The 21,870-nt window shown below is 45.9% G+C and overlaps 1 protein-coding gene across 2 annotated transcripts in view; it reads left to right on the top strand.

Annotated features, from left to right (window-relative positions):
* Positions 1-21,556, top strand: part of VPS39 (VPS39 subunit of HOPS complex) — a 47,440-nt gene extending 25,884 nt beyond the window's left edge. For both annotated transcript variants that reach the window (XM_038009873.2, XM_038009874.2), the window contains 17 exons: positions 1,785-1,905; positions 2,018-2,138; positions 6,420-6,549; positions 10,429-10,571; positions 12,745-12,888; positions 13,357-13,498; positions 13,622-13,708; positions 14,038-14,111; positions 14,452-14,550; positions 15,148-15,265; positions 15,770-15,898; positions 16,531-16,633; positions 16,860-16,905; positions 17,775-17,924; positions 18,091-18,225; positions 18,483-18,574; positions 19,440-21,556. In XM_038009873.2, coding sequence (XP_037865801.1) covers positions 1,785-1,905; positions 2,018-2,138; positions 6,420-6,549; positions 10,429-10,571; positions 12,745-12,888; positions 13,357-13,498; positions 13,622-13,708; positions 14,038-14,111; positions 14,452-14,550; positions 15,148-15,265; positions 15,770-15,898; positions 16,531-16,633; positions 16,860-16,905; positions 17,775-17,924; positions 18,091-18,225; positions 18,483-18,574; positions 19,440-19,515 — 1,910 coding nt within the window. In that variant the 3' untranslated portion in view covers positions 19,516-21,556. The remainder of the gene's footprint in view (positions 1-1,784; positions 1,906-2,017; positions 2,139-6,419; positions 6,550-10,428; positions 10,572-12,744; positions 12,889-13,356; positions 13,499-13,621; positions 13,709-14,037; positions 14,112-14,451; positions 14,551-15,147; positions 15,266-15,769; positions 15,899-16,530; positions 16,634-16,859; positions 16,906-17,774; positions 17,925-18,090; positions 18,226-18,482; positions 18,575-19,439) is intronic.
* The last annotated feature ends 314 nt before the right edge of the window (positions 21,557-21,870 follow it).

The raw sequence follows: 21,870 nt of genomic DNA, 5'->3' as shown, positions 1-21,870 counted from the left end.
ATTAAAAGTTATTTTCAAAAGAGAGAGGAAAAGTGAAGAAAAGGAGTATAACCCAGTAATTTGTACTGGATCAGAAGGGTAAATTTAGGGTTATGGATAGATGAATGAAAGGTGTTTTTTTAGATACAATAGAGGAAAACAATTGTAAGACTTAACAGCAAGTATCAAATAGAAATGCCTACACTGAGAAGTCTGTCCAGCCACCTTCTCTGTGTACCATTAAGCCGTTGTCTTAGTTTATTTGTGCAGCTATAACAGAATACCACAGGCTAGGTAATTTATAAAATACAGAAATTTATTTCCTCACAATTTTGGAGACTTGTAAGTCCCAGATCAGGATGCCAGCATCTGGTGTCTGGTAGGGGCCTTCTTGATGCTCCTTCTTCACATTGTGGAAGGAGAAGGGCAAGAGAAAGATAAGCTCTGTGTTCTCACATGGCAGAAGAGAGAGAACCCACTCCCATAAGCCCTTTTTATAGCACATGAATCTGTTGATGAAGCTGGAGCCTCACTACCTAAACATCTCCCCTTAGGCCCTACCTCCCAGCACTTTTGCACTGGGGATTAAGTGTCCAATGCATAAGTTGGGGAGGGAATAAAAACAGTCAAACCATAGCAGCCATCAGGTGGAGCATCACACCTTTTCTCTGTGGAAATCTCTAGCAGAAACAACATTGGCTGGAAATGTGGAACTCTTCCCTTAGAGTAATTTTAGGGAGAATAGAATTTGACTTCCCCACCCCCCTTCCTTTTTATTTATTTATTTATTGTTTTTATTTTATTTATTCATTTTTTGAGATGGGGTCTTGCTCTGTCGCCCAGGCTGGAGTGCAGTGGTGCAGTCTTGGCTTACTGCAAGCTCTGCCTCCCGAGTTCACACCATTCTCCTGCCTCAGCCTCCCGAGTGGCTGGGACTGTAGGTGCCCGCCACCACACCGGGCTAACTTTTTTGTGTTTTTAGTAGAGATAGGGTTTCACCGTGTTAGCCAGGATGGTCTCTATCTCCTGACCTCGTGATCCACCCGCCTTGGCCTCCCAAAGTGCTGGGATTACAGGTGTGAGCCACCACGCCCGGCCTGTTTTCCCCCCTTTCTAAGAGAATGAAAGAAGGGGTTCTGTTACCTGGTTCTCCCACTGATGCATTATTATGGGCAGCTGCAACTGGCCTTTGTCTGGCCTGGCTTTGCGACTGATGAAAAGGGAGCAAGTGAAACTTTTATCCAGTTCTTTGGGGAATAAAGCAGGAGTGGGATCAGGCGACTGTCAGCACAGCTGATGCGTCTTTTTTGTGCAAAAGATTTCTCTTATCATAACTCAAGCAAAGCAATTTTTTTTCTTTTTCTTTTTTTAGAGTCAGGATCTCACTGTGTCACCTATGCTGGAGTGCAGTGGTGCAGTTATGGCTCATTGCAGCCTCAAACTCCGGGGCTCAAATGATCTTCGCACCTCAGCCTCCTGAGTAGCTGGGACTACAGGCGTGTGCCACCACACCTGACTAATTAAAAAAAAATGTTTTTGTCGAGACAGTGTCTCACTAAGTTGCCTAGGTTGGTCTCAAACTCCTGGCGTACACGACCTTCCCACCTCAAACTCTCAAGTTGCTGAGATTACACGCCAGTTTTTTTTTCTTTCTTTCTGAATCACAGTGTAAGATCCTGGCTTGATAGTTGACTAGTGGACTTTTTGGAGATCCATTTAAGTGTATCTTAGAACGGGCAGCTGAAACACTGCATAAACCCAAAGCCTTAGACCAGAACAGCTGCTTTATATGTTCTCCTTCACAGAGCATCAGCCTCCCTACATCATTGCAGTGTTGCCTCGATATGTGGAGATCCGAACATTTGAACCGAGGCTTCTGGTCCAGAGCATTGAATTGCAAAGGCCCCGTTTCATTACCTCAGGAGGGTAAAGAATTTCTTTTTTTTACTGTGGCTATATATTATCCCAAAGTTGTAAAGTCACCTGTGTCATCACAAAGCCTGTGATCTTTTGCTAATATTCTTACTTTTGCCTCCAGATCAAACATTATCTATGTGGCCAGCAATCATTTTGTTTGGAGACTCATCCCTGTCCCGATGGCAACCCAAATCCAACAACTTCTCCAGGACAAGCAGTTTGAATTGGCTCTGCAGCTCGCAGTAAGTCTCGTTCATGACTAGTCTGCCTTCCTTATTGTTCTTGAAAGTAGGTGATTTGGGTGTCAATGTTCATATTTATTTTGGATTAGTAGACTAAGCACATAGCTGAAAGTCTGGGGCCTTGGATACTAGGTCTGACTCCACCATAAAATATCTGTGTAACTCTAAGTGATTTTACTTTTTCACTTTATCTGTCCAATGTAGAATGAATATCAGTTATAGTAATAGTACCTTGTAGAATTAATGTGAGAGGCCAGGAGCGGTGGCTCACGCCTGTAATCCCAGCATTTTGGGAGGCCAAGGCGAGCAGATCACCTGAGATCAGGAGTTCGAGACCAGCTTGGCCAACATGGCAAAACCCTGTCTCCACTAAAAACACAAAAATTAGCTGGGCGTGGTGGCAGGCACCTGTAATCCCAGCTACTCAGGAAGCTGAGGCAGGAGAATTGCTTGAACCCAGGAGGTAAAGGTTGCGGTGAGCCGAGGTCATGCCACTGCACTCCAGCCTGGGTGACAGAGCGAGACTTTGTCTCAAAAAACAAAAAAAAATTAATGGGAGAATAAAATAATTTAATAGATATTGTATGGTCATGAAAAATTAAAGATAATGCAGACATTAAACTCTAGTAACAATCATAAATATGCTGTTATAGTCAAGTTGAATGCAACAGCTAGAGGACCCCTCAAAATTCCTTTCCACAGTGGACGCCTGTGTTTGGATAAGTAGGCTTTCTTTTGATATTCTGAAACTACTTCAAGTTGTTGTATTCAGCCAAGCTGCGGTCTTATATTTATGATACTTGCTGTAATGTTTGCAAGGGATCTTGTTCACAGCAAAATAGTGACCACCTCTTGTTCCAAGGTTGATGTCAGAGTCTGTGTCTTGTTCTTTTAAACATCCTCAGTGATGATTATTGTCATCTGTAGGGGGTGGATTTGCTTTTAGGAAGCAACCAAAAGACATTCTGAGCCTAACCTAGTTGTTAAACCAGATATTGCTCCTTTATGTATTTGGGGGGTTTTTTAGTTGTTTTGTTTTGTTTTGTTTTTGTTTTTTTTGAGACAGGGCCTCACTCTGTCACCCAGGCTGGAGTGCAGTGATGCAGTCTTGGCTCACTGCAGCCTCGACCTCCTGGTCTCAAGTGATCAGCCCACCTCAGCCTCCTGTATTGCTAGGACCACAAGCATGTACCACCACACCCAGCTAATTTTTTTTATTTTTTGTGGAGATAGGGTCTCACTTTGTTGCCCAGGCTGGCCTTGAACTCCTGAGCTCAAGTGATCCACCCGTCTCAGCCTCCCAAAGTGCTGGGGTTATAGATGTGAACCACCATGCCCAGCCTCAGATAGTGATACTTTAAAGAAGAGATTTTTATGAAGATGATAGTAATAAAACTGAATTTCTAGGGTATCCTGTAAACAGTTTCTGAAAGGAAAGCAATTTTTTAGAATGCAGATACTTTTAGTTATCTATGGTGGCTACTCGTGAAGAATATTTACTTTGGATATATATGTTCTGGGTTTAAAATAAAAATCTGATAGTCTCATAGTGTGACCTAGTTAATATTCCATAAAGATGATTGCTTTCTTGGAGCGCTGAATTTCAGCATCTTACTGGTTTTTTTCTACTCATGCATTGTCCTGTATTATTTTATTTTCATTTTAAAAAATAATACAATGAATGCCCATGAACGCACCATCCTACCCAAGAACCATAACTTTTGTAACTTTTTATAGTCCTTCCCATCCCATCCCTCTGCCTCTCCTCCAGATGTAATCATTATCCTAAATTTTGTATTTGTCATGACCTTACTCTTTTACATATACATTTAAAATATATATTTAATATATAAATACATGTTTACATTTAAAATATGTATGTAATGATTAAACACATATGTTTAATCTTTTACATATATTTAATATATGGAAGTATGTATTTGGTTTTTGAACTTTATAGAAAGGTTATGCAGTAGGAAACTCTTTAGTCTATTTTTCTCAGCAGGAAGGTTTCAGAGTCTTTTCAGTGATCTTCCTAGTTCAGGTTGTTTAATCTCAGGTAAAGAAAATGGAAGTGGGTTCCCATTTTTCCTTCTCTTTTCTGCCCTTTTTATGACAAAAAGGACCTTTTCTGCCCTTTTTATGACAAAAAAGGTTTGATTGACATCATCTTAGTCCAGGAAGAACCTATCATTTATTTGAATAGATAAGCAAACATAATAGAACTTTCAGAGGGAAATTACAAACTAAACTTTGGCATTGATAAGTCCTGGAGCCAAGTGTCAGAGAGGGACAGTTCACTGTGGGCTGGAAAAGGCATCCTACAGCTGGACACTTGAGTTGACCCTTTAAGAATATGTTAGATTAGGATCAAGAGCAGGAAATGGAGCATTCCATTCCAGATGGAGAGGAAGTTAAAGAAGTGAAAAGTGTGGCCTATGTCCATCACATTTGGAGCCTGTCCTGACTGGAGAAGAAGGTGTGGCATAAGTGTTCGGGACTCAGCTAGTTAGGGAGGCTGGCACCAGGTTTTGGAAGCCTTTGAAGCACCAAGCAGGAGAGCTGAGACCAGGGACAGCCACATGTTGGTGATGGCTTGGACTAGTGTGGCGGTAACAGGAAAAGAAAGGAAGGGGGGAAATTGACAGACATTTTGAAAGGAAAAACTAAATTTGATAAAGATTGGCTAACGAGGTATAAGGAGAAAATAGGTTATGAGGAAGAAGCAAAGTTCATAGCAGCTGCATTTGTTTAGCTTTTACTGAGACTAGGACCTTTCCCAACTGTGCCAGCTATGCCAGATGGCTTTTTTTTTTTTTTTTTCCCCCAAGACAGAGTTCAGAGTCTTCCTCTGTTGCCAGGCTGGAGTGCAGTGGTGCAATCTTGGCTCACTGCAACCTCCGCCTCCTGAGTTCAAGCAGTTCTCCTGCCTTGGCCTCCTGAGTAGCTGGGATTACAGGCATGTGCCACCACGCCCAGCTAATTTTTGGATTTTTAGTAGAGACGGGTTTCACCATGTTAGCCAGGCTGGGTCTCGAACTCCTGACCTGAGGTGATCCACTCACCTTGGTCTCCCAAAGTGCTGGGATTACAGGCGTGAGCCACCGTGCCTGACCCAACCCATCCTTTATGTCTCAGATTAGGTCCCTCTTGGAATCCATGCTGGACCCCTGACTCAGACTGGATTGGGGACCCCTCTCACATGCTTGTCATCACTCTTACCCTATTTTGTTTTGATTTTGTGTTTTTAAACTAAACTAGGTTTTATTCAGATTTGACCAGTTTTTCTATTAGTGTCCTTTTTTTTTGTTCCAGGATCAAATCCAGAAATCAGATTGCATTTAGTTGTCATGTGTCCTTAGTGTCCTCTGGTCTGTGACATTTTATCTTTCCTTGTTTTTCTTTTTTTTTTTTTGAGACGGAGTCTTGCTCTGTCGCCCAGGCTGGAGTGCAGTGGCCGGATCTCAGCTCACTGCAAGCTCCGCCTCCCGGGTTTACGCCATTCTCCTGCCTCAGCCTCCTGAGTAGCTGGGACTACAGGCGCCCGCTACCTCGCCCGGCTAGTTTTTTGTATTTTTTAGTGGAGACGGGGTTTCACCGTGTTAGCCAGGATGGTCTCGATCTCCTGACCTCATGATCCGCCTGTCTCAGCCTCCCAAAGTGCTGGGATTACAGGCTTGAGCCACCGCGCCTGGCCCTTTCCTTGTTTTTCATGACCATGACAATTTTCAGGATTACCAGTTAGGCATCTCGTAGAAACCCTGTTGTGTTTTAATTGCGTACTTAGCAGTCTTACAGTTAGATTGTAAGGGCAGGCTGCAAGGCGGATACCATGTGGCTGTCTCGTATACTTTGTTTTATTATTTATTTATTTATTTATTTATTTTGAGATGGAGTCTCACTCTGTCACTCAGGCTGGAGTGCAGTGGCATGATCTTGACTCACTGCAGCCTCTACCTCCTGGGTTCAGGTGATTCTCCTGCCTCAGCCTCCCAAGTAGCTGGGACTACAGGCACTTGCCACCACACCTGGCTACTTTTTTGTATTTTTAGTAGAGACGGGGTTTTACCATGTTAGCCAGAATGGCCTCGATCTCTTGACCTCATGATCTGCCCGCCTCGGCCTCCCAAAGTGCTGGGATTACAGGCGTGAGCCATCACGCCTGGCCTTGTCTTGTATGCTTTGGCATCTGTAGCTCCTAGCATCTTCTCTAACATCAAGAACATACTGAACAGTATTTGTTGAGTGAGTGAGCTCTTACCTATTCTACTCCGTTATTAGGAAATGAAAGATGATTCCGACAGTGAAAAGCAACAACAAATTCATCACATCAAGAACTTGTATGCTTTCAACCTCTTCTGCCAGAAGCGTTTTGATGAGTCCATGCAGGTCTTTGCTAAACTTGGCACAGGTAACAAGTGGTGAGGCTTCATATAAGGAACTGGTGGAGGAGGGGAGCCTGAAAAGTATGAGAAGAAATGATAATAGACTTCTGAGAATGGAGAAAGTTTAGGCTCAGCTAAATTGATCCTCATACCTAACAAGATCCTGTGGGGTGGCCATAGTGGTTACCTATCGATACTCCTAATCCTGTGAATCTGGTCTTCTCAATAAATGTGGACTCCCAGTTTTCCAGTATGATATGCCCTTGCCATTAAAGGTAGCAGCAGGTCATTCAGTTCAACAGATGGGTATTTGATCAGCTAGTGTTTATTGAATGCTGTCCTAGACCAAATTCCTTGGATTAAACTGCAAATCATTTTTGAGAGCCAACACAGGGCAGTGCCATGAAGCCCTTCCTTTTCTTAGTGTCCTGAAACCTCTCGACGTGAGTGTAGTGGCGAGGAGCAGGTGCCCTGGGGTCTGCCTGAGATCCGGCAGAGTACTGGACCTCTCTGTGTTTCTGCTTTCTCCTCTGCAAAAAAGGGATGATCATACTACTGCTTACCTTAGAGTGTTGCTGTAAGGATTATATGAAGTGCTTTGAACAGTGTGTGGCACTTAACAAGTGCTCTGTAAGTGTTTGATGTTATTAGTATTGAATATCATTACTGTATATTCAAAACTGTATATTCCAGTTTTGCTTAATTTGGATCAATCTATATATATACTTGGTTTGACTCTGTATCATACTAGTATCTCCTCTTCTCCTCTTCATTGCTTTGCCTTTTTTCTATCATTCCTCAACCTTGGCCAGTAATGAACTGTGATAACTCCCTGTATCAGTCAAGATTCTTGGTTGTGAGCAATGGAGACCAACTCTGGATCGTTTAAGTAGAATCTGGATAAATTAAGCAGAGTTTATTGGAATATTAGGGTAATGACAGTTGGAAGAACCCATAAAATTGATGGGAGATTAGGTGGGGAATAGATGGAAATGAAGGGAGCTCTGGAGGCCCTCCCAGCTGGAAACAGGAAGCCAGAGAATGATCAGTTTGCAGCCAGGACAGGCTGGGCCATCCTGCGCTAGCATAGCCACCTCCTTAGCCGTTGCCACTGCCACTTCCCCTGTTGTTGCATCCCTGATAAAAATTGCTATCTACAGTGTATTAGCTATCTAATGCTATGTCACAAATCTCCCCAAAACTGTATGGCTTAAAGTAACAGTAGTCATCCATCTCTGTTAGTACTTGTTGGTCGGGAATTTGAGAAGAGGTCAGCTGCACTGTCCTTGCTTCACGTCTCTCAGGCAGTTGTAGTCTTATGTCAACTGGCCTACCATCATTTGAAATCTGGACCGAGCTAGAAGATCCACTTCCAAGCTGGCTAACTCATATGGCTGACAAGGTGGTTCTAGCTAGAGCTAGGGGCCTCAGTTCTTGTCCAAGTGGGTCTCTCTTCAGAGCTGCTTGAGTGACCTCATGCATAACAGCTGGCTCTTTCTGGAAGGAGTATCTAAGAGACCTAGGCAGAAGCCTCAGTGGCCTTTATGACTCTCACTCCTGCTATATTCTGTTGGTTTACAAGGGTCCTGCCATGTTCAAGGCAAGGAAGTTCAGACTTCGCCTCTGGAGGGAGGAGTGTCATGTTACCTACGAGGAGCACATAGGATGGGATGTAATGATATATGTTGGTGTGTACCACACTGCTTGTCATCCTTGCATCATTTTCTCCAGATCAGGGGATCTGATTAGCCAGGATTAGGTCATGGTCTGATCCCCAGACTCTACCAGGGGTGGAGAAAGAGGTTTGGCTCCCCGCTGCTTCTGAAGGCAAAGATAGGTCCCTAGAGCTATCCTCCCACCAAGACTCCACATAGCCTGGGAGAGAGAACTTGCCCTTATCTGAAGTACCTAGAGTAGGCAGATTCATGGAGACCACAAGTAAAACAGAGGTTCCCAGGGGCTGGAATGGAGGGACAATAGGGAGTAATTGTTTATTATTGGGCAGTCTCAATTTGAGATGATGGAAGAGTCCTGGAGATGGATGGTACTGATGGTTGCACAACAGTGTGAGTGTATTTAATGCCGCTGAGTTGTAGGCTTACAAATGGTTAAAAGGATAAATATTGTAGCGTGTATATTTTACCACATATAGACACAGATTGTTGGATGAGTTGAAGCAGCAGAAGACAGGGGTCTACTACTGGACATGGATATGGGCATATCCCTGTGACCCAGAGGTCAGCAAGTTGCTGCTGCTTCCACTGCCTAAGGCCTGCAGTGACCTCCGTTCCCACAGAGCTGGCGACTGGGTGTGGGCTGCTGTATCCAGGCAGGTGCCTCTATGGAGTGGCAGAGCTGTAACCAGACACTGGCAGTGCCGTGTCTGGCGGCACACACACATGAGCTGGAAGAAGGAGGCTTCCGTCTCACTTTCAGTTCCACATCTCGTAGCCTGTGTCTGGTGGAACCAGATTTTCACTTAGAACCCTGACTGCTAGGGAGTTTGAGAAAAGTCGTTTTCAGTTTTATGGCCCCTGTGGACTAGAAAGGAGTAGAAAGGAGTAGAAATGGATGGGAAGTGCCAGTTGACCAATAAACAATAGCGTTCCACAGTATTATGAATTATAATAAATGTAAATTATAGTAAGTTATATAACCAGTTAACCAGCCCCCAGTGGCAGTGAGGGGATATGTTGGCTACTTACAGCATTTTGCTGTTACAATCTGGGAGTCGCCAGGTACAGTGGCTCATGCCTATAATCCCAGCTTTTTGGGAGACCAAAGAGAGAGGATTGCTTGAGCCCAGGAGTTCAAGACCAGTGTAGGCAACATCGTGGACATCATCTTTATAAAAAATTTAAAAGTAATTAGTTGGCAGGGTAGTAATGCCTGTAGTCTCAGCTACTTGGGAGGGTGAGGCAGGAGGATCACTTGAGCCAAGAGGTCAAGACTATAAGAAGCCAAGATTGTGCCACTGTACTCCAGCCTGGGAGACAGAGCAAAACCCTGTCTAAAAAAAAAAAAAAAAAAAAATCTGTGAGCATCTGTGAGAACATAAATTCTAAGGCAGAAGGAAAATGTCACCTCTTTGATATTGTTAATGTGTGCCATTTTGATTCTCATTTAGCGAACATTTTCCCACTTATTTATACTCTCTTGTCAGTTGGTCTTGTCTTTTGGTCATTTATCAAATGAAGTCTTACATTTTATTACCAATTTATGTGAATTTGTTTATCTAATCAGCATATTACCCTCTTTTTAAAAATTTTTTTGAGACAGGGTCTCCACTCTTGCCCATGCTGGAGTATAGTGGCATGATTCACAGCTCACTGCAGCCTCGACCTCCTGGGCTCAAGCGATCCTCCCACCTCAGCCTCCCAAGTAGCTGGATACAGGCACATGCCACCATGCCCAGCAAATTTAAAATTTTTTTGTAGATATGGGGTCTCACAATGCTGCCCAGTCTTGTAATCAACAAATTAGTCTCTTGCCGTGTGTACTACAAATATATTCCCTAGCCTATTGTCTTTTTTTTTAGTAATGTTTCTTTTTTTGACATAAATTTTTTATTGTTAAGTTTCTTGATTTCTTCTACTTCAACATCAGCATTTTTCCTTAGAAATTTTTTATTCTCTACTTTCAGATGCTTGATAAATATTCAATTCTAATTCTGTGTGTGTATTTGAATATAGTCATGCCATTTTTGTGATGTTTTAGTGAATTTTAACATATGTATAAAGAATGCTCAAATCATAAGTCTACAGCTCATTGAATGTTTATGAACTGAGAGTCTTTTTTAAAAAAATCAGTCTGGAACTTATTTTGCTATAGTAATAGTCTTGTTTTATTTTATCCCTGAATTGTTGGGCTCCTTTCCAGAGGAATCATGTTTACCTTCCATATAGATCCCACCCATGTGATGGGCCTGTATCCGGACCTGCTGCCCACAGACTATAGGAAGCAGTTGCAGTATCCCAACCCACTGCCTGTGCTCTCCGGGGCTGAATTGGAGAAGGCTCACTTAGCTCTGATTGACTACCTGACACAGGTAGGCGTAATACAGAGTGCGTGAGAGAGTTTGCCTGGGAGCTTCAGTACTTGTTTCTCTATGGCAAGGAATTTAAGGCCTTCTCTAATGCTAAGGCATTCTATAAATTAATGCTCTAGGAAGTCTGCCTGGGGTAAAGTTTCTTTCTGCTGCTTCTTCTAACTTAACAGTACCATTGAAGTGGGGTTTTCTGCCAAATCTTGATAATAATAAACACACCCATTTCCTAGTAAATTCACACTAAGCTGTTATAGAAACTAAAACAGGTAAATTTTAGTTGATAGAAGCATACAAGTTTTTTTAAAACAAACTTTTTGTAACATACGTGGTTTTGGGGAAAATGCCTCCTGTATGTGGAACCACTTGGAAAACACACAAAAAAAGTACAAAACAGAAATACAGATTACCTGTAACTCTACCACCAGAATATAAGAAACTAACATTTTAGTGTTGTCCTTCTAGACTTTTATGTTTGTGAATTAGCTTTTGTTTATTTACTTCTTGGTTTATTTATTGCAAATGGATATCAAATTATAGATTGTTTTATAGCTTACTTTTAAAAAATGTAGCCATATACTAAGAAAGTACTTCCTTGTCAATAAATATCCTTCTGTAACATGTTTTTAAGGGAGGTATTTAGATTTAAAATTTTTTATGATTTACTATTATAGACATGTATTTTTTAAGTCAGCACTAAAACCAGCATCTCCATTAAAGTCCCTTAATCCTAGATTTCTGTCACAGAAGCCTGTTGTTTATTTCCTGTGTACCCATTCAGAATCAGAGACCTTACTGATATTTTTTCCTCTTAAGTGTTCTGCAGACCTTTGTAAGGGGTCTCCAGAACGCTCCAGGGTAGGCACTGAGTATTGCTGTTGGCTGGGCGCGGTGGCTCCTGCCCGTAATCCCAGCACTTTGGAAGGCCGAGACAGGAAGATCACCTGAGGTCAGGAGTTTGAAACCAGCCTGGCAAACATGGTGAAACCCTTCTCTACTGAAAATACAAAAATTAGCTGGGTGTGGTGGCCCACGCCTGTAATCCCAGCTACTCAGGAGGCTGAGGCAGGAGAATTGTGTGAACCCAGGAGGCGGAGCTGGCAGTGAGCTGAGATTACACTACTGCATTCCAGCCTGAGCGACAGAGTGAGACTCTGTCTCAAAAAAAAAAAAAAAAAGAAGAAGAAGTAGTATTGCTGGAAAAATTGTCATGCTGCTTTCCACTCCCTGCCTCTGGGTCAGTGAGTTCCCGCAGGTCTGATCAGGCATGGGTGGCCTTGGCCCCTCCTTGACACTGGGCTCCAAGGGTACCCTCCTGGGGCTGGCAGCCTGCAAGGAGCACACAAACTTGCCACTGCCTACACACTGCACACACTGTGCTAAGTAAAAAAGATTCCTGGGCATAGTATCTCCCAAAGCCTGTGGCACTGTGGAAGGCCCTCCACTGCCAGTGTCTTAGCCGTAGGAAGGTGAGCACATGTCCTTCCCTGGCCTTCTTCACTGACACTGGGAATGCATGAAGTAACTGACACTAATATTGTGCCAGAGAGATGGCAGAGCAAGACCATGGGCTCTGCCAGACTCAAGAGAATACCTACTGGATGAAGTTCTAGGATAGGCAGAAACTCATCTCCAGGGATCGAAAGCAGATCAGTGGGTGGGATTGTTTGGGAACAGCACGAGGAACTTTCTGGAGTGATAGAAATGTTATCTTCCTTCACTGAGGTGGTGGTTACATGCATGTACACATCTGTCAAAATGTATCTGATGGTACACTTTAAAAGATTAGATTTTATTGTAAGTTATACCTCAATAAGGTTGATTTAAAAAAAAAAAAAAGAACATGGGCTTTGGAGTCAGACCCTACTTTGAATCCTGCCTTACCCCTTATGTAGCAGCTGACATCTGTGCCTTGGGTTCCTCACCTGTAAAATAAGGATAATATTATCGGCACTTGTTTTAGGATTAAGACGGCATGGTGCCTGGTCTGTAGTAAATAGTCAATAAATAATTGTTGTTGTCTCTGTGGCAGTTTGGCAGTACTAAAAATCGAATGCTAATGTGAGATCAGGCCAGTGGGCATGAGCTGATTAGGAGGTATTCAGAATTACTCAGTAGCTCAGGTGACAAAGGAAGACTTAGTCCTGGCCTTAACCCCACATTTTGACCTGTGCAGAAACGAAGTCAACTGGTAAAGAAGCTGAATGACTCTGATCACCAGTCAAGCACCTCCCCGCTCATGGAAGGTACTCCCACCATCAAATCCAAGAAGAAGCTGCTACAAATCATCGACACCACCCTGCTCAAGTGCTATCTCCATGTGAGTTACCTGAGCGCTCGGGTGCTGTGATTCCCAGTTACCCTGACAATCTGGGAAAGTAAAAGGAGTGCTAGACCCTGGGGGACCTGCCACTAGTAAGAGTGAAGTCTTTGATTCTGGAAACCATATAGACTGTCCTGATGCCTGTGAGTCTCTTGGAATTAAGAGGATAAGGCAAGATATCAATGCACAATTGTACAGTAGGTTCATCTTCTCTGGTCGGATTGCAGTTCGTGCTACAAAGTCAGCTGGGACAGTATTTCCTTCAAGAAGTTCTGTCCCTCTTCTCCCCCACAGAACATTAAAACACATTGTGTGAAGGTCCATAAATGCTCTAAAAGCCTCTACCTGCTATCCTGAAAGAGGGCTGTCTGCTTCCTCTTGCTTGTGCTACATTCCTGGCCTTTCAGCCTAGAGCAGGCCTGGGCTAGGGAAGCAGTTTCCACTGAACTCCTGCTCTTTCTGCAGACGAATGTGGCCCTGGTGGCCCCCTTGCTACGCCTGGAGAACAATCACTGCCACATTGAGGAGAGCGAGCACGTGCTGAAGAAGGCTCACAAGTACAGTGAGCTCATCATCCTGTATGAGAAGAAGGGGCTCCACGAGAAAGGTGTGGGGGCGGTTCCTTGGATCTGGGAGGGACTCTTGTACATGGCAGCGGAAACCTACTGAGATGTGACAAATCTCCCGTGGGGAGAAGGCTCATGGCATTGTTCTTGGGCTTGGTGGCCAGCTCTGCAGGTGCTTGTGGACCAGTCCAAGAAAGCCAACTCCCCTCTGAAAGGCCACGAGAGGACAGTGCAGTATCTGCAGCGTCTGGGTAAGTCCACCTTTAGAAAGGGAGGGGAAAGCGCTCCTGTTCAAACAACCGGGTCTCCTTCCGTTTCTGTTTCTGCTTGGTTGCTCCCCTCCTTCCATGCTTGTGTTCACTCAATTTCATTCCTCCAGATGGCATAAAAATCCCTCGGTGGTTGACCTGTGACAGCCCCCTGCTATGGAGTCAGCCCAGTAGGACTAAAAGCCCCGAGTAGCTCATGCTTGAGCTATCTTTTCAGGAAAATGAATTCTGGGGCAACCTGCCCACCTGCCTTCCCAGTGCCACGGGCAAGATGGGCCTCAACTGCTGACAAGTCCTGCTTTCCCCTCTAGGCACAGAAAACCTGCATTTGATTTTCTCCTACTCAGTGTGGGTGCTGAGAGACTTCCCAGAAGATGGCCTGAAGGTGAGCCATGGGAGTCCCTTGGATTTATCTGGTGCCGCACTTGGTCCTGACTGCACTTGGGACAGCAGTGGATGGAGAGGAGGGTGGATTCATGCATCCGTCCTCATTGGTGCTAGAAAGGGTGGACTGGGAAGCGTGAGCCAGCGCTGAAGTTGGTAGAGAGAGCCTTGCACAGGCTTGAGGAGGCCTGTGCCTCGTCTGACACGCTGACTGCCTGCAGATGCCTTCTCGTACCCTTCCCCTCCTAAAGCCTGTTTGATCGCTGCGCTCACATGCATGTGTGTTTGGTGGAACTGCAGTCAGATGGTTCTGCTGCTGGAACTCGGGTTCATTCTGACAGATATTTACTGAAGATCTCCCAGAAGTGGAGTCTCTGCCACGTGATCGAGTCCTCGGCTTCTTAGTAGAGAATTTTAAGGGTCTGGCTGTTCCTTATCTGGTAAGGTATTTTTTGGTCTGCACTAAAAAGCTTTAAACCCAGGATCCAGGACTGCATGGTTCTGTTATTCAGCTGTTCAGATTTATGTCACTTGTGGATTGGAAGGATGAGGGTTGTTTCAGCTTCCTCTGAAGAAAAAGATCCCGGTAGACCAAGCTGGAAATGCCACCTAGCAAATCTAGGTAAAGTACAGAGGGATGAAAGAATGATGTTTTAGAAAAAAAAATTCCAAAGCCACATTTGTACAGCCAAACTCAAAAGTGACCACAGGACAATCAAATAGGCTTCAGTACCAGGATGCAGATATTTAACCATAATTACACGGGTCAATGTGAGAGTTTGGAGGATTATGGGACCAAATTTGTAAAAAGGAGTTTAGAAATTGAGAAGACGGCTCCTCACATTACTGGGTCGCATTGTGAAACTTCTGGTGACACTTCCCAGTGGCTTTAGATGAGCTGTCTCTTGGTCATCTTTGCAGCCTGATTAGGGGATAATCTGGATGGGACCTCTTGGGCCTTAAAAATGTGCAGGAGGCTGGGAGACCAGGTCACAGCCTGGAGAGTACCAGTGACAAAGACTTCCATCTTGCCTCAGGAACACATCATCCACGTTTGGGAGGAGACAGGCGCTCGGTTCCACAACTGCCTGATCCAGCTGTACTGTGAAAAGGTGCAAGGTCTGATGAAGGAGTACCTCCTGTCCTTCCCCGCAGGTACCAGTTCTCTTAGGAAGTCGGTTGGCCCCAGGCCTTAGAGGAGAGCACAGACCCAGGTACCACCTGTGGTGGGGGTACGCAGGCCACCCTGTTCTCTGCCCAGTTGGGCAGAAGTTCTGAAGAGGAGCAAGGGGAGCTGAGTGACACAGGCCTGGCACATGAGACTCAGGAGCCCTTGTCTGGGTCCTGGCATCTCTGAGTGTCTCAGATTCATCGCTGGGGGAGGGTGGAAGGAACAGATCTGTCTGCCAGATGGCAGCTATACTGATAAACAGGTTTGCCCACAGAGTATTTCTCTACTCAGCTTATTTGTTTTTAACTTTAAGCTGATGTTTTGGGGCCACATAGAGACTGTGAACTAAAAGAAGCGAGCATGGAAGCCACCCTCGAGGTCTTTCTGGTCATGTGGTGACATCCTTGAACCCCATTCCCTTCATTTTTCTTGACCCCACATTGCCATCTGGCAGCATACTTTCATGTTGAGCTTGGTTTCCCTTAAAGGCAAGACCCCAGTCCCAGCTGGAGAGGAAGAGGGCGAACTGGGAGAATACCGGCAAAAGCTCCTCATGTTCTTGGAGATTTCCAGCTACTATGATCCGGGCCGGCTCATCTGTGATTTTCCCTTTGATGGTGAGTGTCTGGCTTACGGCCAGAAGCCACTTCAGCTGAAGGTCGTGCAAAGACTAATCCACCCCTTTCATTGTTCTCCAACTCTCCACAAAAGTTGGGCCTGGAAAAACCAGGCGTTTCAGGCCAGTGCTCCTGTTTGTCCCCTCTGAAGACTCACTTTTGTATGGTGACTGAGAAAAGTCTCCTTCCTGGGTGTGAACCACATGCTAATTGATAGCCAGGTTGCAACCTGTTTTTTGCTTCAGAACATGTTCTTGGCCAAGTTCATTGCTCAGCAGTTTTTGTAATCTGGCATGATTTGTCTTTATGAGAGCTGAGAGCAAGCATTTGCTCATCTTACCTGAACCACCTGGCTTGTTGTAGGTGGTTGTTAAGTACTTGGCTGCTGAATGAATATTCTTACCCAGTTTATATGTGATCTCAAAAAAGACAGGATAAAGTACTTCCCAAAATAGCTCCCTCCTCCTCTTTTGAACTTCAGTCATTTTCTCCTTGAAGAAAAACCCAAGCAGTAAGAATCCTATCTTCTTCCCTTTTATATTGCCGTGTGCCCACTCATCTGGACAGCTTGGTCCTCACCTTGTGCTTGCATGATTGGTGGCAGTGGTTCCTCATATTCCTTTTCCTCCTAGGCCTCTTAGAAGAACGAGCTCTCCTGTTGGGGCGCATGGGGAAACACGAACAAGCTCTTTTCATTTATGTCCACATCTTGAAGGATACAAGGATGGCTGAGGAGTAAGTTTGCCCCGCCATCCTACCTCCTAAGCAGTCTACAGGCCCCGCAGAGAGATGAGAGCTAAGAAGTCCATCTCCCCATACTCTGCTGCGGGAGCAAGAATCGCCTCCATCCCGGCCCCCAGTTTTGGCTATGGTTAGGCTGCTCCATCAGGCTGCACGCACAGCCTCTCATTTAAATGTGCCCCCCTCACACCACCTGCTCTCACCACTCTCTCCCTTACAGGTACTGCCACAAACACTATGACCAAAACAAAGATGGCAACAAAGATGTGAGTAGTGGCCCTGACCCAGGGAGCACGTGTGCATACCTCACCCCATTGTTTTGACCAGAGGTGGCAATAATATGAGTGGCAGAATGAGACGGGGCATGGGTCAGGGCTCTGATTGATCTTGCATGTGTGTACTGAGGGAGAGCATGGAACCATTCGTCCTGGTGTGCTTGGGGTAGTTCTGGTGTACATCTTTGTCATCCCTGTGATTATTAATGGCACTCCCGTCTCTTTACTCTCAGGAGTCTTGATTTGTGTCATAAATTATGAGGTCCGCCTCTCAAGCGGGAACGTGTCATGGTTCTGATGTACTACATCTTGAATACACGTTGACTTGTCAATGTCTGGAGACATTTTTGATTGTTGTGACTGAGGACAGGGGTGCTGCTAGAATCCAGGGGGTAGAGGCCAGAGATGCTGCTAAACAACACACAGGACAGCCGCCAAACCAAGAATCATCTGGCCCCGAATGTGCACTTGCGAACCCTGTGGTACTGGCACCAGTAGGAAATGCAGCGTCTCACTTGCTATCCTCACCTGCAAAAGTGTGGACAGGGTATCAGCTTTTAAAGCCAAAGGAAATGAGGAATCTTTTTGAATTATTTTACAGTGGTAGCATTTTGTAAATGGTACAATGGTAAACAAATACAAGGCATTTTTTTTTTCTCTCAGGGAAAAAGCAATCCTTAATTAACATCTTCCGTTGCCTGTTTGACCTTACCAATTTAAAAGGTGAAAATGACGAGTTTTACATGCTCAGGGATAGCTGTTACTGTAGACGAGCCCCTCGCATCTTTAGGCGCGCTCCGTGCTGGGGGTTCGGGGCAGGTTGCTGCCAGCCTGACGTGGCTCCTCTCTCTCTGAGACAGGTGTATCTGTCCCTGCTTCGGATGTACCTGTCGCCCCCCAGCATTCACTGCCTGGGGCCAATCAAGCTGGAACTGCTGGAGCCAAAAGCCAACCTCCAGGCTGCCCTGCAGGTCCTGGAGCTGCACCACAGCAAACTGGACACCACCAAGGTCAGGAGTTGTTCCCAGGGAGATGGAGGGTGTTTGCAGGGAGCATCGAGTGAGAAGAGGAAATGCAGAAAGGGACTAGGGTCCAAGAGCTCCATGGCTGCAGACATTTCTGCATTCTCACTCCTGTTCCGCCTCACCCAGTGACTATCTCTGTTCCTGTCCCTAGGCCCTCAACCTTCTGCCAGCAAACACTCAGATCAATGACATACGCATCTTCCTGGAAAAGGTCTTGGAAGAAAATGCACAAAAGAAACGGTTCAATCAAGTGCTCAAGAACCTTCTCCATGCAGAGTTCCTGAGGGTAGGTATGGGCCTTCCAAAGTCTAGGGTAGGCTTTTAACTTCCAGTACGAGACAGTATCCACATGTTCCCTTCCGACCAAGGCAGAACCTGTACAGTGCAGCTCAAGCTGATCCAGTAGCCAGCTTGACATTGAATTGCCAGTGTTCTAAGCAGAAGAATCTGTGACAGCTGAAAGAGGAAACAGTGCCGGCCTCTGCCTCCTGTTTCTGGGTGCCACACTGTGGAACTTCTTCCTCAATCCCCCTGTTCTTCCAGGTCCAGGAAGAGCGGATTTTACACCAGCAAGTGAAGTGCATCATCACAGAGGAGAAGGTGTGCATGGTGTGTAAGAAGAAGATTGGGAACAGGTGAGCCTCCTTCACACCTGTGCAGCGTCTGGGCTCTGTGGAGGTTCCCGGGGGTGGAGAACACTCAGGATGGATTTCTGCCCTTTAACAGAGGAGGAGAACATGGCTGCTGACTGTCCTGACAACTTTTAGTTCTTGAGCCTTCAAAGAGCAGCCTGTTCTATCTGTTGGGGGTGGGCTTTGAGAATTTGAAGACCCGCAATATATGGTATGGAGCTGTTGGATTATTGTCCGTAAAACTCTTCCTCTCTCGAAGCTAGAAACTGATAGAGTGGGTGCCGGAGAGATACAGGTCAGCAGAAAGTTGTTATATTTTAAGGAAGATCTAGTGAAGGAAGAAAAAGATCTTTCGAGTTACTGCAGTGTGACTGGAGTAGGACGGTGAGCCAGCCTCATACTGTGTTGAGACACATCCTCCAGTTAGCCCCTTTCTTCAGAGGAGAAGGACTTGTCCCTTTTCTTATGTAGCTGGAAAAATATTTTTCTTTAGAAAGACAAACTCGCTGTCCTTTTTAGAATTAGCCTGAAACCTGTTCTGATGGACATTGTCGGCTCTGAGGAAGCCAGTGCTGAGTTTGGGGCTAGTGCACTGCCCATCTTTATTATGCCGTGTGTTTTGCATAGTAAAAAAATACCCCATGCACTCTTAACTGTGTGCACCTCATCCTCTGGTTATTTGACAGAGATGATGGCTACAGAAATCCAGAGCCCCTCAAGGCAGGCTGTTCTTTCTGTTCTTTGATGTTTGGGTGGGCTGCTTCTGGGATGGCCCCCAGCAATGTGCCTCTTCTGTAGGAGGTGCCGCTGCCAGAGAAGTGGTCACTTATAGGCAGTCCTCACTCCCAAGCCATTTTCTTCCCTGTAGTGCATTTGCAAGATACCCCAATGGAGTGGTCGTGCACTACTTCTGTTCCAAAGAGGTAAACCCAGCTGACACTTGAGCCCAGCATCTTGGGGATCCAGCAGATGGACAGCTTGGCTCTCCCAGAGAGGTGAAGGAGCACCTGGCCTTAGGAATCCTGGCTGCCACCACCACAAGGCTCCCTATTTGGACACTACTGGCTATCTTGTGCCCTGGAACAACTCTGAATTAATTAGACTCATGGTCTGGCATTGCCAGCTTTTTAATGGGAAAAGAGATTAGTTATACCTTATACCATTATACTGTGGGCAATTCCAGAGAATTCAGTACCTGCTTGGTCAGGAGGAGGTGCACCATCTTGCCTTTGCATACCAGTCACCTGAACAAGGAAACTTGTCACAAGTGTTTGTAACCATGGGGTTGTTCATCAAGGGCTTTTCTATTAAGATAAGTATACGACTTCACAAGGACCCCTCAGCATGGCTCACTGGAGAGTTCCATGAGAGAACAGCGCTCAAGCTTCTGGCCACATGGACCCGATGGCTCACGTTCTGTGTAGCGTTTTACGTCCCCATGGTAGCCATGCCCTGCACCCCTCAGTAGCCGCCCTATTAGTTTTCAGTCTCCTTTTCTTTCTCACCATTTATCCCTTCCCTCACTGCCCTACCCAGGCTTTCTCTCCCACTTCCCTGACTCTGGGAATAACTAATATTTATGCAAGGTAAGATGAGAAGCAAGGGGAAGTCTCAGTTCCTAGGATTACAGTGCTAGTTGATTGTCGGGTACGTTGTAAATAGACCCTCTTTGGCCACACACTCCATGCCTAGATGCCTCGGAGAGCACCACTCTCTGCCTAGGCCAGGCCCTGCGTCCCTCGCCTCAGGCCGGGCCGAGTGTGACCGCAGCTCCTGCGGATGAGCCTGCCCTGTCTGGGGTATGCGTGATCCCTAGACACATGTTCCCACAGAGGTCCCCGCTCCATTTTCGCTCACCAGACACTCAGGCGAGCTGGCTTAGTCGTTGTGAGTGGCGATGTGCTCTGGGCCCTTTCTCTTTTTCCAGCCAGTTTCCATTCACTTGCCTTACAGCCTGCCCTGGCTCCCCAGCTTTGTTCAGCAGTGGTGTGGTTGGAGGGTTGTGCTGGGATAGCACAGGAAGGTGGGTCCCGGCAAGACGCAGGGGATGAGCGGACCTGGAACTGACAATGGCATGCTGCCACGTGTTCCTGAGAGGTGTTCAGGCACAGCAGAGAGGACGTGGGGGGCAAGAACAGCAGCACGCCGGTTTAAAAATAGCTCACGGCCACACCTGTGGAGCAGTGTGGGGGATCCTGCCACAGGTGCACAGGCTGGAATTTCAGGCACTGCAGGCTGAGGACACACAGGGAGAGTGGCCCAGCCTCCTGTCCTCCCTGGGGTTTTTGCAGACTCGAAGTCTCACTGCACCAGTGTCTTCGATTGTAGTGGGGTGGGTGATGGTGTCCAACACTGACAGTTTTAGTGGCCTGTCCTTGACATACCGTGGTCCTTTGGAAACCATGGCTTCATGCTGTGTGACAGATCAACGTGCTGATGTTAAGTAGACTAGGCTCCCCCAGGCATGCCGTCCGTGGGGGCCTGAAAAGACAGTGAGTGCCGTTGGCCCCATTCACAGACGTGGGAGACTCTGCTCAGGCCTGTGAGGCTGGACAGGCCTTCACCAGAGTTCGGAGGAGCAGTGTGTGGCGCCACCTCCCAGCTGGCCATACCCACGCAGAAGCAGTGCTGCTTGTGGCCTCGTCCGGGCCAGCTTGGACTCTGCTTCCTCCAGGAGCAGCAGGGAAGCCTGGGCTGCCTCCCTGGATAGCAGGAACTTGCCCTGCCACGTGTGCCCTGCCTTCCTGGCTAGCTGTGCTTGTTATCTTCCATTATCACGAACTGTTTGAAGCAATAGAATAAAGAACGTGTGTTTTCTTTCCTGGTATACATACATGACCCCATCTGCCAAACTCCATTCTTCCTTCCCTCAGCTCTGCTCTCCACAGAGCTATGGAGAAGGCTGGAGATGAAAGCTTTGTAGTGAAGACTGCTAAAGGTCTCATCACTGCTCCTCATAATAAACCTAATAAAGCAAGAAACCAAGCCTGTCTGGGTCTCTTTATTTCCCCCTCCCGTGGGGTTTGATGAAAATAACAATGAAAAGTTAGTAATTTCACAAAGAACTTAGAAGAATAAGCCAATTAGTGACCAAGAAAAAATGAATATAATACTTGCATTACAAATGTTGCCCCATGCCACTTGGTACAGCCAGTGTGGTCATGGCTGATAAGTCGTCAGCACAGATACGGAACATGTCCATCATTACAGAATTCTACCAGACACACTGGCGCTCTAGAAGATCCGGAACATGTCCATCATTACAGAATTCTACTGGACACACTGGCGCTCTGGAAGAT

Source organism: Chlorocebus sabaeus, chromosome 26, assembly GCF_047675955.1.
Source record: "Chlorocebus sabaeus isolate Y175 chromosome 26, mChlSab1.0.hap1, whole genome shotgun sequence".
In the NCBI taxonomy this organism is placed as follows: Eukaryota; Metazoa; Chordata; class Mammalia; order Primates; family Cercopithecidae; genus Chlorocebus; species Chlorocebus sabaeus.
This window is presented reverse-complemented; position numbering and strand designations above follow the sequence as displayed.